The 13,106-nt window shown below is 61.9% G+C and overlaps 2 protein-coding genes across 3 annotated transcripts; one reads left to right on the top strand and one right to left on the bottom strand.

Moving 5' to 3' along the window:
* Window positions 1-311: 311 nt before the first annotated feature.
* TRIM46 (tripartite motif containing 46) lies at window positions 312-9,634 on the bottom strand. Of its 2 annotated transcripts, none has more exons than XM_075562661.1 (10): window positions 9,167-9,634; window positions 7,579-7,840; window positions 7,027-7,370; window positions 6,215-6,358; window positions 5,999-6,094; window positions 5,088-5,341; window positions 4,683-4,804; window positions 3,436-3,738; window positions 2,279-2,576; window positions 312-1,364 (listed from the first exon to the last, which is right to left on the bottom strand). In XM_075562661.1, the coding sequence occupies exons 1-10, from the start codon at window positions 9,227-9,229 to the stop codon at window positions 974-976; spliced, it is 2,277 nt and encodes a 758-aa protein (XP_075418776.1). In that variant the 5' UTR covers window positions 9,230-9,634; the 3' UTR covers window positions 312-973. The 2 variants fall into 2 exon arrangements, with proteins under 2 accessions (XP_075418776.1, XP_075418781.1); XM_075562666.1 differs by lacking the exon at window positions 9,167-9,634 and adding an exon at window positions 8,576-8,621.
* A 254-nt stretch (window positions 9,635-9,888) lies between these two features.
* KRTCAP2 (keratinocyte associated protein 2) lies at window positions 9,889-12,080 on the top strand. The gene is given in 6 exon segments (XM_075562675.1): window positions 9,889-9,968; window positions 9,970-9,986; window positions 10,271-10,425; window positions 10,534-10,597; window positions 11,642-11,708; window positions 11,928-12,080. Coding segments are annotated over 6 exon segments (489 nt in total). The 5' UTR covers window positions 9,889-9,903; the 3' UTR covers window positions 12,049-12,080.
* Window positions 12,081-13,106: the final 1,026 nt, after the last annotated feature.

Raw genomic sequence — 13,106 nt, 5'->3', positions numbered from 1 at the left:
GAAGTGGTTCTGCTTCTCTGACTCCTTTGGGCCCAGGCACCGTGCCTACCTCTCTCCACCTCATTTTCCCAGGGGCGGGGTGCCACAGCCAGAAAGGTGTGCTTCTGGGTGGGTGGGGTGGGCTCCTGGAGGAGGCTAAGTGTGTGGGAGGGGCTCAGGAGGCCTGGCCACGGGGTGGGGGGGGCTTCCCTTCTTTAGGTGCCAAAATAACTGGGAAGCCCCCACCCACCCAGCCTCAGCCCTGAGACAGCAGGGGCCCCTGGATCCTCCCATCTGCCATTCCAAGCACAGAAACCAGGAGGAAGGCCAGGCGCGGGGAAGGCATAGTTTATTGTTGATAAACCATGACATTCACAGCTGTTGCTTGGCCCAGGCCTGGCAGTGCCCATCACGGGTGGGCAGCAGTGGGCACCAGAGGCCTTGCCTGGCCCAACCCAGTGGGGACATCCAGCCTCAGAAAGGGGCTCCAAGGGAGACATGGCACATTGGCATGAGTGTGGGCTGGGTGAAGCATGCAGGAAAGCGAGGAAGGGCCTATGGAGCATGCGGCTGGGGGCATGAAGACCCAAGTAAAGCAGCTGCCAGGTTCCCCCTCCCCTTACCAGGGGGTGCCTGGCCAGTGTCTACCCCAAGGTTGGATGTCATTGGGCATGTCCGGGGCAAGGAGCTGGGCAGAGCTGCAGATCACACCTGATGTTGAGGTGCCCTCCCTCCTGGCCAGGACAGGAGGAGCACAGGACAGGGATGGGCAGGGACTCTCTGGGGGCCTTTGGGCTAGGTGCCAAGGACCGGGCATGGGGTGGGGCAGGGCTAACAGGCAATGGAGAGAAGGGGCGTCTGGGTGGAGGAGTCTGGGGAGACACAGACACAGGGACAGGTCCGGGCCAAGTTGTAGGCAGTTAGGGGGGGACAAAGTTGCCGGAGGACTAAGCTGGCACCAGGAGGCTTGGGGAGCCAGGGCCCTGAAGAGGGGTCAGTCCAGCTTGGCGAAGCCGCCAATGGTGACCTTCCTCTCGGGCTTAGTACCCACGGGCTCCTGTAGCTGCACCGCCCCGCCACCGATGAAGCAAAAGGCTGGGCAGACGGGCCCCGAGCAGTCCAGGGGGCACTCCAAGAGCCCGCGGAAGGACACTGCGTCCAGGAAGGAGACCCTGCCCCGCTCGTAGTCCAGGCAGATGCCCAGTCTCGGCGGCAGCGGCACCGTGCAGCCGGCGGGGCCGTCCCTCCCGGTCAACCCGGCGCTGGCACTCGCCGCCGCCCCCAGTAGGATCTTGCCCATGCCAATGGTCAGGAAGGCAAAGGGGGGCAACGCCTCCACGGTGGCATCTTCGGCACCGCTGTCATGCCCGCTGTCCGGGTCGTACCTGCGGGAGCGGGTGTTGGGTAGAGTCAGACCAGCAGCATGGGTAGCAGGGTAGAGTTGTTGACAGAATGGGGTGGTGGGGCGTAGAGGGGTGTGGTTTGGGTGTCCGGTGGACCATGTGTTAGCGGATCTATGGGGTTGGCGGTTTGGTTTGGGGAGAAGGGGGCGTCTCATTGGCTATAGGTGGTGTGTGTGTGTGTGTGTGTGTGTGTGTGTGTGAAAGACAAGCTGCAGACTCAGCAGGGGAAGAAGACAGAGATTGGTGGTGAGAAAAAGGAGGTGGGCATGAGGGGGGCAGGGAGGGGTTTGTTACTGAGGAATGTTGGGAAAAGCAGGATTAGTGAATAAGAAATAAGGGAGAGGGGCAGAGAAGGGTGCTGGGAAAGTGGTGTGGGGAGAGACGATGACAGTGTCCGGATTGGGGCGGGGGGGGGGGGCGCCATAGGCAGGGGTGGGGCTAGGAGAGAGCTGAGTGGGAGGGAGGAAATGGGACACTAGGAGAAACGCATGCGTGGGAGGGGTGCTGGAATAGGTTGGGGACAGAAGGTTATGTCACTGGATGGGTGTTTCAGGGAATTGTTTAGTAGGACCTTAAGAAAAGGTGTGGGGGTGAAGGAGGGCCTGGAGCAGGCGAGCAGGCGTTTGTGGAGAAAGGGCATGGAAGCTTCGAAAGATGTGCGCATCACGCCTTCCCCCGACAGGCGGTAGGGCAGATGACCCCTCTCTGCCCACCCTTCCCGAGTGACTGCCTCCGGCTCTGAATGGACAGCAGTCCCCAAAGCCCTTCCGTGGGTTCCCAGTCTGGCTGCCACACTCCTACCGCCACCTCCTGCTACCCTCCCCCACCTGTCATGGTCCAGCGCAAGCCGCCCCCCCCACCCCCCAGGGCCTCACCCACATCGGGAGGGACCTGACCTGGGGCTGATCACATCAGGGGCGCCCTGGAAGCTTTCCTGAAGCTTGCTCTCCAGCCCGACGCCCACCTTGACCAAGTAGGAAGCTGGGTCCACGGCGCAGGCCCAGTAGCTGCGGCCCTGGGTCACAGCCACGTCCCCCAGGACCACATCCACACTCAGGTGACATCCAGTCAGCAGCCGCTCGGCAGCGAGCAGCAGGGGCAGCCCGGGGACGCTCCGCACTGCTCGCTGGTCCTTGCTGATGGCCAGCCGCTCTCGACCTGCGCCCCAGCGGCCATCGAGGAAGAAGTGCAGGACTGTGGGGAGGGGAAGGGTTGAGACAGAAGGGCTTCAGGGACACCCATGGCCCCTGGGGACTGTGAGGTGTCAGCACAGGACTCTGGGAGACTTCAAAACTGGGTACAAGTTGCCATAAGATTCAGTCACCAGGGATGGGCAGGGTGTAGGGGGACGGGGTCTGGGAGCTGGCATGGGGGCATAAAGAAAAAAGAAGGGGCATTCTCAAAGGGCATGGGACCCCAGGAAGAGTTTTTGTTCCCCCCACTGCCCCCCAGGAAGAGTTTTAGTGGCCGCTGGTGAGCCAGGAGACCCGCTCCCTCACAGGCCCCAGGGTGCGGGCTTTCCCAGCCCCACCCTTCAGCCCTGCTCACACTCAGCCTTGCCCTGAGGCTGGAGAAAGCTGCTGCTTCACACCCCAGGGCCAGAAACGGCACCTACCCATGACAAACACCTTCTCTCACCTCACTGGACTCCACAACCCTAAGGAGCCAGTGGGAGCCAGACAGGGTTTCTACTCCGGTGAGTGAAGAGTTACAGGTTCAGAAACTCACAGGGGCAGAGAACCAGCCTTCTAGGGTGGCTGTGAGTCGGGGCGGCAGTGAGAGTGGGGGTGAGGGAAGAGGTAACATGTGGGGACTCCAAAAAGCGCGTGGGAATAAAGCCCCACGACCTCATTCCACTTTCTGCCGCCCTGCTCAGGCGGTCATCTGTCTTCATACAGGCACCCTGGAGCACACAGAGGGGCTGAGTGACGTGTGTGTCCAAAGCCACACAGCGGAGCTGGAGCATGAGCCCAGCCACCGGCTTGCTCCGCAGCTAGGGTGTGCGACCCCGCCCGCAGCGCCCCTGCGCCGGCTCCCTCCCTCCCTCCCTCACCTGGCGCAGGGGGCGTGTGCAGGTGCACATCCTCGCTGTACTCGCCGTAGCCCGCCTTGTTGCAGCCGCGGACGCGCAGCACGTACACGGAGCCCGTGTCAGGGTTCTCCAGCAGGGCGCTGGTGCCCCTCACCTCCTCCCGCCGCTGCCAGCGGGTGGGGCCCGGCTGGGGCTGCACGTCTGTGCGCCGGAACTCAATGGTGTAATGCCAGGCAGGCGGCGAGTGAGGGGGCAGCCGCCAGCACAGGAAGATCTGGTCGTAGGCGAAGGTCCGCTGGGTGTCGATGACGGGCGCTTCCGGCACTGCAGGGAGAACGGGCGGGTGGGGTCAGTCAGGGCCTGGCCATGGGGTGGCATGGAAGGTGGGGGCGGGCAGGGGCAGGGGCAGGGCAAGCAGCGGGAGCCGGGGGGTGAGTGCGAGTGAGGGGGCTGGGCCCAGGGCACAGCCAGCAGGGGCAGAGCCCCAGGGGAGGGAGAGAGCAGGGGGTGGGGGTGGGGGGCAGGAGAGCACTGAGCAAGAGGCAGGGCCAGCTGTGTTCTAGTTGGGCCACTATCTTGTTCCAGCCTTCCACAGGTCACTTTCCCTCCCTGACCCTCAGTTTCCTCCGCTGTGAGATTGAGGGGATCAGACCAATAAGTCTTGGGGGCCCTCCACCTTTGACATTCTAGGCCTACAGAGGCACCCGGGAGATGCAGGCAGAGGCCCCGGGAACCCAGGCAAGAGGGCGCTGAGCAGGAGGAGGAGGGCGATGGGGAGGGAGAGGCAGGCGTGAGCAGGATGGAAAGGACAGAGGGAATGCAAGAGCTGGGGGGGGGGGGGCGTTGAGGTGGAGGTCAAGGGCAAAGTCAGGGAAGTCCAGGGCAAGGGTCACAAGGGCAGCAGGGAGGAGCAGAGCAGGAAGAAGGTGAAGGGAGACAGTGGGCAGTGGTCCAGGGGGAGGCCCGAGAGAGGGCTGGGGAAGGTGGGAAAGGAGGAGGCAATGAGTGGGGTGGGGGCGGCAGGACTCCCGGGCAGGGCCGCTGACTTGCCTGGGTGCTCCGGAGCAGTCTGCGGTGGCCACAGCCTACAAACAAAGAGAGGGAGAAGCGGCGCTGAGCGCGGTGGGGCTGGGGCAGTGTGGCAGGGTGGGCTAGGAGGGAAGGGGAGAGGCCAGGGAGGTCCCCGGTGGGCACTGCCCCCCGGGCCCGCTGCTGGGGAGGGAGGGAGGAAGGCTGTGGTTGGGTATGGGGCCTGGCCACCTCCTCACCTCGCAGGAAGTTAAGCTCCGTCAGCAGCTTCATCTCACGGCCCACGTCCAGCTGGCAGTGGCGGAAAGAGGAACTGGCCGCTGGCCGGAAGGTCTGGAGGGCCTCAGTTGCTCGGGCGATCCTGTGGGAAGGGCGGGAGAGGGTCAGGTCCAGCCAGGTGGGCAGCCACCCTCCTTCCCCGTTGAGTCTTTCTTGTCTGCCCCGAGGGCCTGGGCATCTGGCTTGGTCTTCTGCTTGGCCCCTGAAGAGCAAGTGGTGCATCAGTTTGGTCTTATGACAATACCCAGGGCCCCCAGCTCTCCACCTGGCGACCAGTATTCTCGACACCATCTTAGATGTTGGCTATACCCAGAATGCCCCTGAAGGGTAGAAGCCCCCGCCCCCACTTGCCAGGCCCCAGGTACCTGTTGTGCAGCTGCTTGGCTGCTTGCACAAAGCAGGGCTGGTCTGTTTCTTTAAGGACCTCCTGGGCGTAGCCCACCAGCCCCGAGCCATCCAGCAGGCTCCTGTGTTCCTGGATCTGGGCGTTGAGGCGGGCCAGCCGCTCTTGCTGGCATTCCTCAATGGCCTGAAGCAGCGATGCCCGCTTCTCCTCCAGCACAGCCCCCAGCCCCCGCACCAGCTGGGACACCTCTTCCCTGGCCTGAAGGCCACTCACCTGCCCAAAGAAAAACAGCCGTAGGAGCCTGACTTCCTGTGTCCTTTTGAAGGCAGCACAGCAAGCACCTGTGCCAGCCTCCTGGGCACCACACCACAGCTAGAGTCCTAAGTGACGGGGAAGGGCCTACACCCCCATTCCAGTAGGAGCAGGCGCTTGATGACCCCTGTGGGTTCAGCCCCTGACCATTTGCGCTGAGCTTTCTGGGATGCCCGCCTCAGCATCCTGACCCATTAACGAGCCCCAGACGGAAGCACTCGTGTCCGCTGGCCTCTGTGCCATCTCACTGCCATCCTAGCTCAGTCGGCTCTCGATCTGGCAGGAGGTATCAGAGCCTCACTCTGGCTCCCATGCCAGGCACATGTGCCATCCCAGCAGGTAGCTGGGACTGTGGGTTCCGGAGTCAAGTCCCTGTGGCTTTCTGTGCTCTCCCTGTCCTGAGCTGCAGCGGACCCTGCCCCCAGTGCAACCCCAGGCACAGCCTGACCCAGGGCACCAACGTTCTTGCCAACCAGGTTTCACAAGAACTTTACCACCAGTGAGCCTCCTCCTCCTCCAGGCTTCCTGAACCTGCAACCAGGTGACTGGGCTGAACCTACTGGCACCAGCTCTTGGCCCACTCCCAGGCCCTGGGTCCACATCCACGGCCTCCCTCACCTCCGTGTGCCTCACAGTCTCCTCTAGCTCACAGATCTGGGTCTGCACCGTGTCCTGATTTCCAAGGATGTATGTCAGGCTCTTTGTCAGCTTGTCCTGAGGGGGAAGAAAGAGGTGGGCATCATGCCCGGCCTGGCAGAAACCTGTAGTGGGAAGGTGGCGCTGAGGGGGGCGGTCAGTGTGTTAAACTAGTGTTTACTGAGCAGGGGCCCTCACCTTGAGGGCCTGGTACGCGCTGAGCACCGGTGTGATCTTGTGCCCACTGTGGGTGCGCCGCACGCGGCAGAGTTGGCATACAAGCCGCTGGCACGTCTTGCAGTAATGGGTCACCTCTTCCTTGTGGTCTGGGCACATCAGGCCCTAGAGGCATAAAGAGCATTTAGACAGTCAGCCAGCCAGTGGCCTAAGGGTCTGACCTACCCACAAGAACAACTTGGTGCGCTCGCCCACAGGGCAGGTGCAGGTGGATGGAGGGGTGTGCTGGCTAGTGGTGCTTCACAGCGCCACCTGGTGGTGGCGCACACCAGCAGCAAGGAGAGCCTTTCCTGCAGTCTCGGCATTTATTTCACCAGCAGGGCACAGCACCCCCCTTCCTCTACCTCCCGGGGGTGGGGGTGGTGCTGTATGGTGGTGACAATGAGGAGGAGGATTAATCGTGGCCTTACAGTTAATAATTAACCTTGCCCATTATCCTGGCTGTATCCACAGAGCCTAGAACAGCACGGAGCAAATAGGTGCTCAATAAATATTTGTTCTAGGAAATGAATGTGTCCAGCCCTTCTCAGACCTTTCACAAACATTATCTCAGCGTTCTCTCAACTCTCTACAGGCAGAGATAGACCTTGCGGGGCAGAGACCATCACGGCTTGCAGCGGGAGATGGAGGCTCGGTGTGGAGAGGTCAGGGGCTTTGTCCAATGCTGGTTCCAGAGCACCCCTGCAGGCCTCTGCAAATGCTCCGCTCCCTGCTGCTCCCAGAAACAAAGCGGCCCCCACCCCTCCGCCTTCCCTCCTTAGGCGCTGACTTACCTTGGGGCGGAAGGAGAGGGTGGGCAGGGTGGGCTCGTGCTGGGCCTTCTGGGTGCCCCAGGGGTGGAAGAGTTTGAAGCACTCATTGCAGAAGGTGGCGCGGCACTCCGCACAGCCCTTGGTGGCCTCCAGAGGAGGGGGCTTGCACAGTTGGCACAGGATGGCACCGCCCACACTCACACTCTGCCGGTAGCGCTCCACCACCCGCTCCAAAGTCAGGTTCCGGAAGAGTCCTGCCAGGCCCCTCTCCCCCAGTTCCACATCACCCTGGCAGGCTGGGCACGGGAACATGATCACCTGGGGGTGCAAAGCGCCTCGCTTCCGCCCGGGGTATGTCCCAAAGCCTGTGGACGGGGCCAGGGAGAGTGTCACAGGTGACTGGGTGGGAACACGTTCACGTCCATTTGAAAAATTAGATTTGTCTGGTAGGAGCCTGGAGAAGCAGCATCCGCACCCACAGAAAGACAGCTGGATGCTCCTGACCAGTGATGGGCCCCTTCTCACAGACATCTGAGCACCCCACCCCCTCCCTACCTCAGACCCTAGCCCCACCTGACTTAAGCAGCCGGTCCAGGCGATCTGGCTTGGGGAGAGTCCTGCGGGAAAGGCGGGGGCTGCGGGTGGACGGGGTTGAAGCAGGAGAGGTAGGCTCCGAGCTGGGGTCCCCACCATGGCCCACATAGCCCTGCTGGCCCAGCACCTCCCGGGCACAGGCCTGGCAGACGTTGTGGGTACAAGGCAGCACCAGTGGCTGCTTGTACATCTCTTGGCACACTGGGCACAGCAGCTCCTTCTCCATGTTCTTCATGCTCGTCTGTGGAAGGACCAGGGGGGAGGTCAGGGGGGGGGGACTATCAACGGGGCAGGACCCTAGGCTGCCCTTAGGGGCTCCAGGGATCTCAGGAAGGACTGAGACAAGTAGCCTCTCCCCAGCACTGCCCCTCTCAGACCTGGCCGGTTGTCTAACTCCTTCTCCATTTCCCTCTGGCCAAGTGCCAGGCCCCCCTGAGGCGCAGGGCAGGTGGGAGCACGAGCCCCCACTCCCCCCCCCCCCAACTCCCGCTGCAGCAGTCCAGCACGCACCTCCTCACCTGGCCTTCATCCCATCCCCCTTCCCCAGGCTGCCCGCACCGGCGCTCCTCTCAAGGACAGCGCCCATTCCGCAGATGGGCGCGGACCCCCACCCCCTTGGCGGCAGCCCCCCTCAAGACAACTGCTCACAGCCACGCGCCGCTTGCTCTCCACACTGCGAGCTCGCCCCATCGGTCCTCCCGCCGCCGCTTGGGCCTGCGGCCGCCCAGCCATCACCCCTCATCTTCCCTTTTCTCAGTTGCCTCCTCCAGCCCCGACCCAGCCCAGTCCCCGGCGCCCCCCTCCCGTCTCCGATCCCCCCTCATCCCCCCCACGCCTCCTCCGGGGGGCGACAACCCCCTCCCCACGCTAGGGGGAGACAGGCCTCACCTCCTCGCCCCCTCCCCACCGGAAGTACCCCTCCCCCTTTTGTGGCAGGGGGTGTCCGCAGGCTCTGCCCCACCCCCCCACGCCTCACCTTGGTCCCTCTCTTCGCAGCCATCCCGGTCAGGGGCGCAGCTGACACAAAGGAGGGAGGGGCAGGGAGGGAGGTGGAAGGAAGTGGTGGGGGGAGCAGGGTTGGCACCGCCCCTGGGAGAGCCGGGCACCGGTTGTCAAGACAACCTCGGGCTCCGAGGCGGCCCCCGAGTGGGGGTGCGGTGGGGTCTTCGAGAAGGTCCAAATTGGGGACAGTACCCTGGGGAGTATCCTTCATCGCACCCCCACTTGTTCTGAGTTTTTAATTTTCCAAGCTCCACACACCCCTCTTGGTAGCAGAGCCCTCTCCCCCGCAGCCCCAGCCCCAGTGCTCAGCTGGCCGCCACCCCAGCCCACCGCCGCGTCCGGGCAGCTCCTAGCTCCTCACGCCCCGGCAGACACCTTCAGGGCGCTCACCTCTGAGCAGCCCGGGATTACTCTCACTCCTGCACCCCGATTTCTGATTTCCGCGTCATCAGCCCCTTTGACACCCCGGCACACATTCCAGCATCTCCCCGAATCCAAACCCACACCTGTTCTAGGTCCCAGCCTGCCCCGACCTCCCTTTCCCCTCGACCCCACCTCAACTCACACTGATGCGGACCAGTGCGTCCATGATGGAAGCGAAGGTCTGCATGTCGTCACCCTCGGCCATGGCCCTGCTGTCCCCGCCGCTGCCCGCCCGCCCCTAGGTGCCCGGTCCTGGCTGCGGCTGCGAACCCAGGGCTTAATGCAGGCACCCAGTGGGGGTGTAGGGAGGGGTGGGGGTGAGATGTCACTGCGCATGCTCCAGGGACTCGCCTGGACCAGCGCCCGTCGGGGTAGGGGGTGGGAAACAGCTCTCCCCACGTGGTTCTCCGAAGGCGGTCGGGGGTTGGGGATCTTGGAAGAATATTTGAGTGGGTAGCCATTTCGTATGTTCGCATCCTTCACTGGCCCCTAATGGAAGACGGGAGGCTAGTTCCAGAGTAAGATGGTTCCGGGGTGCACTGGACGTGGGCTTGGGCAAGAGTCCACGGGAGCTGCTCAGGCAACGATCGTGGAGGAGGGTGGTTCCCGGGGGGAGACGTGAATGGCAAGGGAGGCAGAGTCGCAGGCATGAGGTGATGCGCCCTGGGCTCAGTGACTCGAAGAAGAGACCCAGTGCATGCAGTTCGCACTGGAAACAGCAGATGCTCTTGGGTACCGGGAAAGGCGGAGGACGTGGGCGGGGGCCAGGATGCGCTTCAACGCCCGGGAGCTCCTCCCGTCCGCTAGAGGGCGCTGCGACCAGGAGCCGCCCCGGAGAGGGAGGAAGCCGGGCAGGCGAAGGCTGCGTTTGGATGACGCATGCGCACTGCCAACGACACCCGGTTCGGCTCCGGCACTTTCTTGGCCAGTGGCACCGACTGGACTCCGGCAGGGCATGATGGGTACCGGCACTGCGGAGATCCCCGGGGCGGACTAGCGGGGCCGGAGTCGGGGCGGGCTGGTCTCTCCCCGTTGCTGCAGCGCTGACGTGTCCTCCAGGCTAGGGAGTGGGCATTTCCTTGGGAAGGGTTCCGGGCGCCCGGGGCTGGGGAGCCCATCGGGACCGCTGCACAGTGGGGGAACTGGAAGAGTGAGTGTGGCTGCAGCCCCGGGAGGTGGACGGACCGGCCGAGCCCTCTTGCTGGGGGCCTGGGTCTGACTGCCCCTCTTCTCGCCCCACTTCCAGTGGTGGGTACAGGCACGTCGCTGGCGCTCTCCTCTCTCCTGTCCCTGCTGCTCTTCGCGGGGATGCAGATGTACAGCCGCCAACTAGCCTCCACAGAGTGGCTCACCATCCAGGGCGGCCTGCTGGGCTCCGGCCTCTTCGTCTTCTCCCTCACTGTATCCTCCCCAGGCGAGCGGGAAGGGGTGTGTGAAGGCTGGGAGAGGGGGTGATACCGCCCGGGCTCTGCGCCCATTTCTTGCCCTATTCCTTAACTCGAAACCCAGGCCTTCAATAACCTGGAGAATCTTGTCTTTGGCAAAGGATTCCAGGCAAAGATCTTTCCGGAGAGTAAGTGCAAAGTGAGGGATCCTCTCCTCTTTAGCGGCCCCCCCCCCCAACTAAAACCCAAACTCACTGCCGCCCAGTGACCCTATGGGACAGGGTAGGACTGCCTCTGTGAGGCTCTGAGACTGTAACTGTTTAACTCTTTACAAGAGCAGAAAGCCCCGATTTTCTCTCCCAGAGCGGACTTTTCCAAACCTGGCCCCACACACGCGGCCTCTTTACTACCTTATGACCACAAGGTATTTAATGTGCAGGGCACCCTGGTGGTGTAGTGGTTACCATTGGGCCGCTAACTGCAAGGCCAGCAGTTCTTAACCAGCTTCTGCTCTGCAGGAGAAGGTGGTGCTTTCAACTCAGGCTCAGAAACTCACAGGGCTGTTCTACTCAGTCTCATAAGTGTGGCTATAAGTTGGCATCAACTAGATGGCAGTGCGTTTTGGCTTGAGATCGAAAAGGCGGTTGTTGCTTTTGAGTGAATTCTGGCGTAGGGGGACCCCATATGTGCTCCACAAGGGTCTTATGGCTGCCACCTTTTGGCAGCCAATTGCCAGGCTTGTGAGACACCATGGGTGGGGTTGGACCACCAATCCTTCTGTCAGTGGCCCAGCACATACCCAACTGTGTCCCCTTGGGACGCCAAAGGTGGCTGAGGGGGAGGAAATAAAAGCTCTCCGCAAACAGGAGGCTTTTAGACCCAGGGCCTTCCTAGCTTTGGGGCCTGGAAGAGATGGTCTCTGATTGGCTCACAGGGCCCTTTCGGAACAGGCCAGTTTGGGCTGAGTCGGCTTATCCATCCAAGGGCGGGGCTCTCCCCTTTGTACCAGAAGAAACAGGGCTGAGTTCCAGAGTGGGTGGGGTGTGACGGTGACTCTTCTCAAGCCAATTTTCGTGAATTCCATTGTGTAGAGTGTCATCAAGGCCATCTGAAGCCGTATCATCGTCATGCCATGCCCTTTCAAGCAGGCCCCCCCAGATTCAGAAAGTCTCAGTTTTCTCCTGCTACATCTGCTCTAACAACTGTGTTTTGGTCCCCTCTTGCCTCCCTAGTTCTCCTCTGCCTCTTGTTGGCTCTCTTTGCATCTGGCCTGATCCACCGAGTATGTGTCACCACCTGGTATGTGCCTGGCAGCTGGGGAAGGGGTGCAACTCCCCGGCCTTTGGGACTGGACCCTCCCAGGCCTTCTTCCCTAGGCTTCCCTCCCTCTCCCCTTTATCCTTCCCCATTTTCTTATACCTGAACCTGGATTCTTGCTCTGAGGCTGGTGTCTACCCTGGGAAGCACTGGGCTGGGCTCTGCTGCTGACGTGAGCCTCTTTCTGTCTTCACCCCACAGCTTCATCTTCTCCATGGTTGGTCTGTACTACATCAACAAGATCTCTTCCACGCTGTACCAGGCAACAGTGCCGGTCCTCGCCCCGGCCAAGGTCACGGGCAAGGGCAAGAAGAGAAACTGACCCTAAATGTCCAATAAAGTTAATTCTTTGTAGTTCTGTGAGCTGTGTGCCATGAGGCGCCTCCCCTGCCAATGCCTGCCTTGGGTATGAAAGGTCTCGGTGCAGCTGGCAGTTGCTCTAGGTTTTCAGACCTTGGGGGCATGTGTGGGGCGCAAAGGGGCTTTCCCTCTAGGTTTGTTCACCAGACATTATTAGGTGCCATCAGTGCCTGGCACTTTGCCAAACTGTGCAGTGGCATGTGCTGGAGTGACACCCCTCCCATTGTGGAAGAAAAGGACACAGACGACTTGTGGCGTGGACCCGGAGGACACACGTTGAAGGCTGTAATGGGGACAGTCCTGCCCATCAGGACCAGACAGACCCAGGGAGGGACAATAATAAGAGGAAAAGCCTTTCAGGCCTGCACTGTGCCTGCCATGGGGTTCCTTTGCCCCCTGCGGGCACCCTGTGACCCCAACTCTCTACCTTGAACTAATTCATGTCCCTCCTGCCCGTTCTGCCCACGTCCCTGTGTGGGAATTCCTGGCTGAAGCTCACACCTGGATTGCCCCCAGGTGGATCACCACCCATGCTTCACCTTCTGATACCTTCATTTTTCTCCTGTGTCTCAGCCAAGACATAAGACATCCTAAATGTCAACCGAGCTTACAGTCTGTGTCTGTGAAAACAGAAGGTGACTGCTGGGGCCCACCGGTCAGAGGAGTTCCTCTGTCTGGGGTGCCTGTCATTCAAGACACCTAGGGACCCCCTTTCCTGCCCTCCGACACTGCATCTGTCAGGGCCACACATGGGCGGCAAGCAGGGGGGTGCTTTAGGGAAAACACCCCTTTCTAGGATGGAGTCCTGTAACGAGAGAGGCACCTCTGTTAGGGAAGAAGACGACCGAGTGGGAGTGCATCCCTCTTTCCTGCCTTGGTGGCCAGAATCCCAGGAGAGCCCTTTCTTCCCATCACGGGGCTGAGGGAGTGCTGTGCAGTTTCCCTGTCTGCCTGCAGAGGGCGGCACGGGCCCACACCTGTGCCCAGGGCGCCGCCGGAGCACCCGGGCCGCCCAGCCGT

This window comes from Tenrec ecaudatus, chromosome 1 (assembly GCF_050624435.1).
Source record: "Tenrec ecaudatus isolate mTenEca1 chromosome 1, mTenEca1.hap1, whole genome shotgun sequence".
Lineage (NCBI taxonomy): Eukaryota > Metazoa > Chordata > Mammalia > Afrosoricida > Tenrecidae > Tenrec > Tenrec ecaudatus.
Note: the sequence above shows the minus strand (reverse complement) of the source record. Positions and strands in the feature narration are given on the sequence as shown.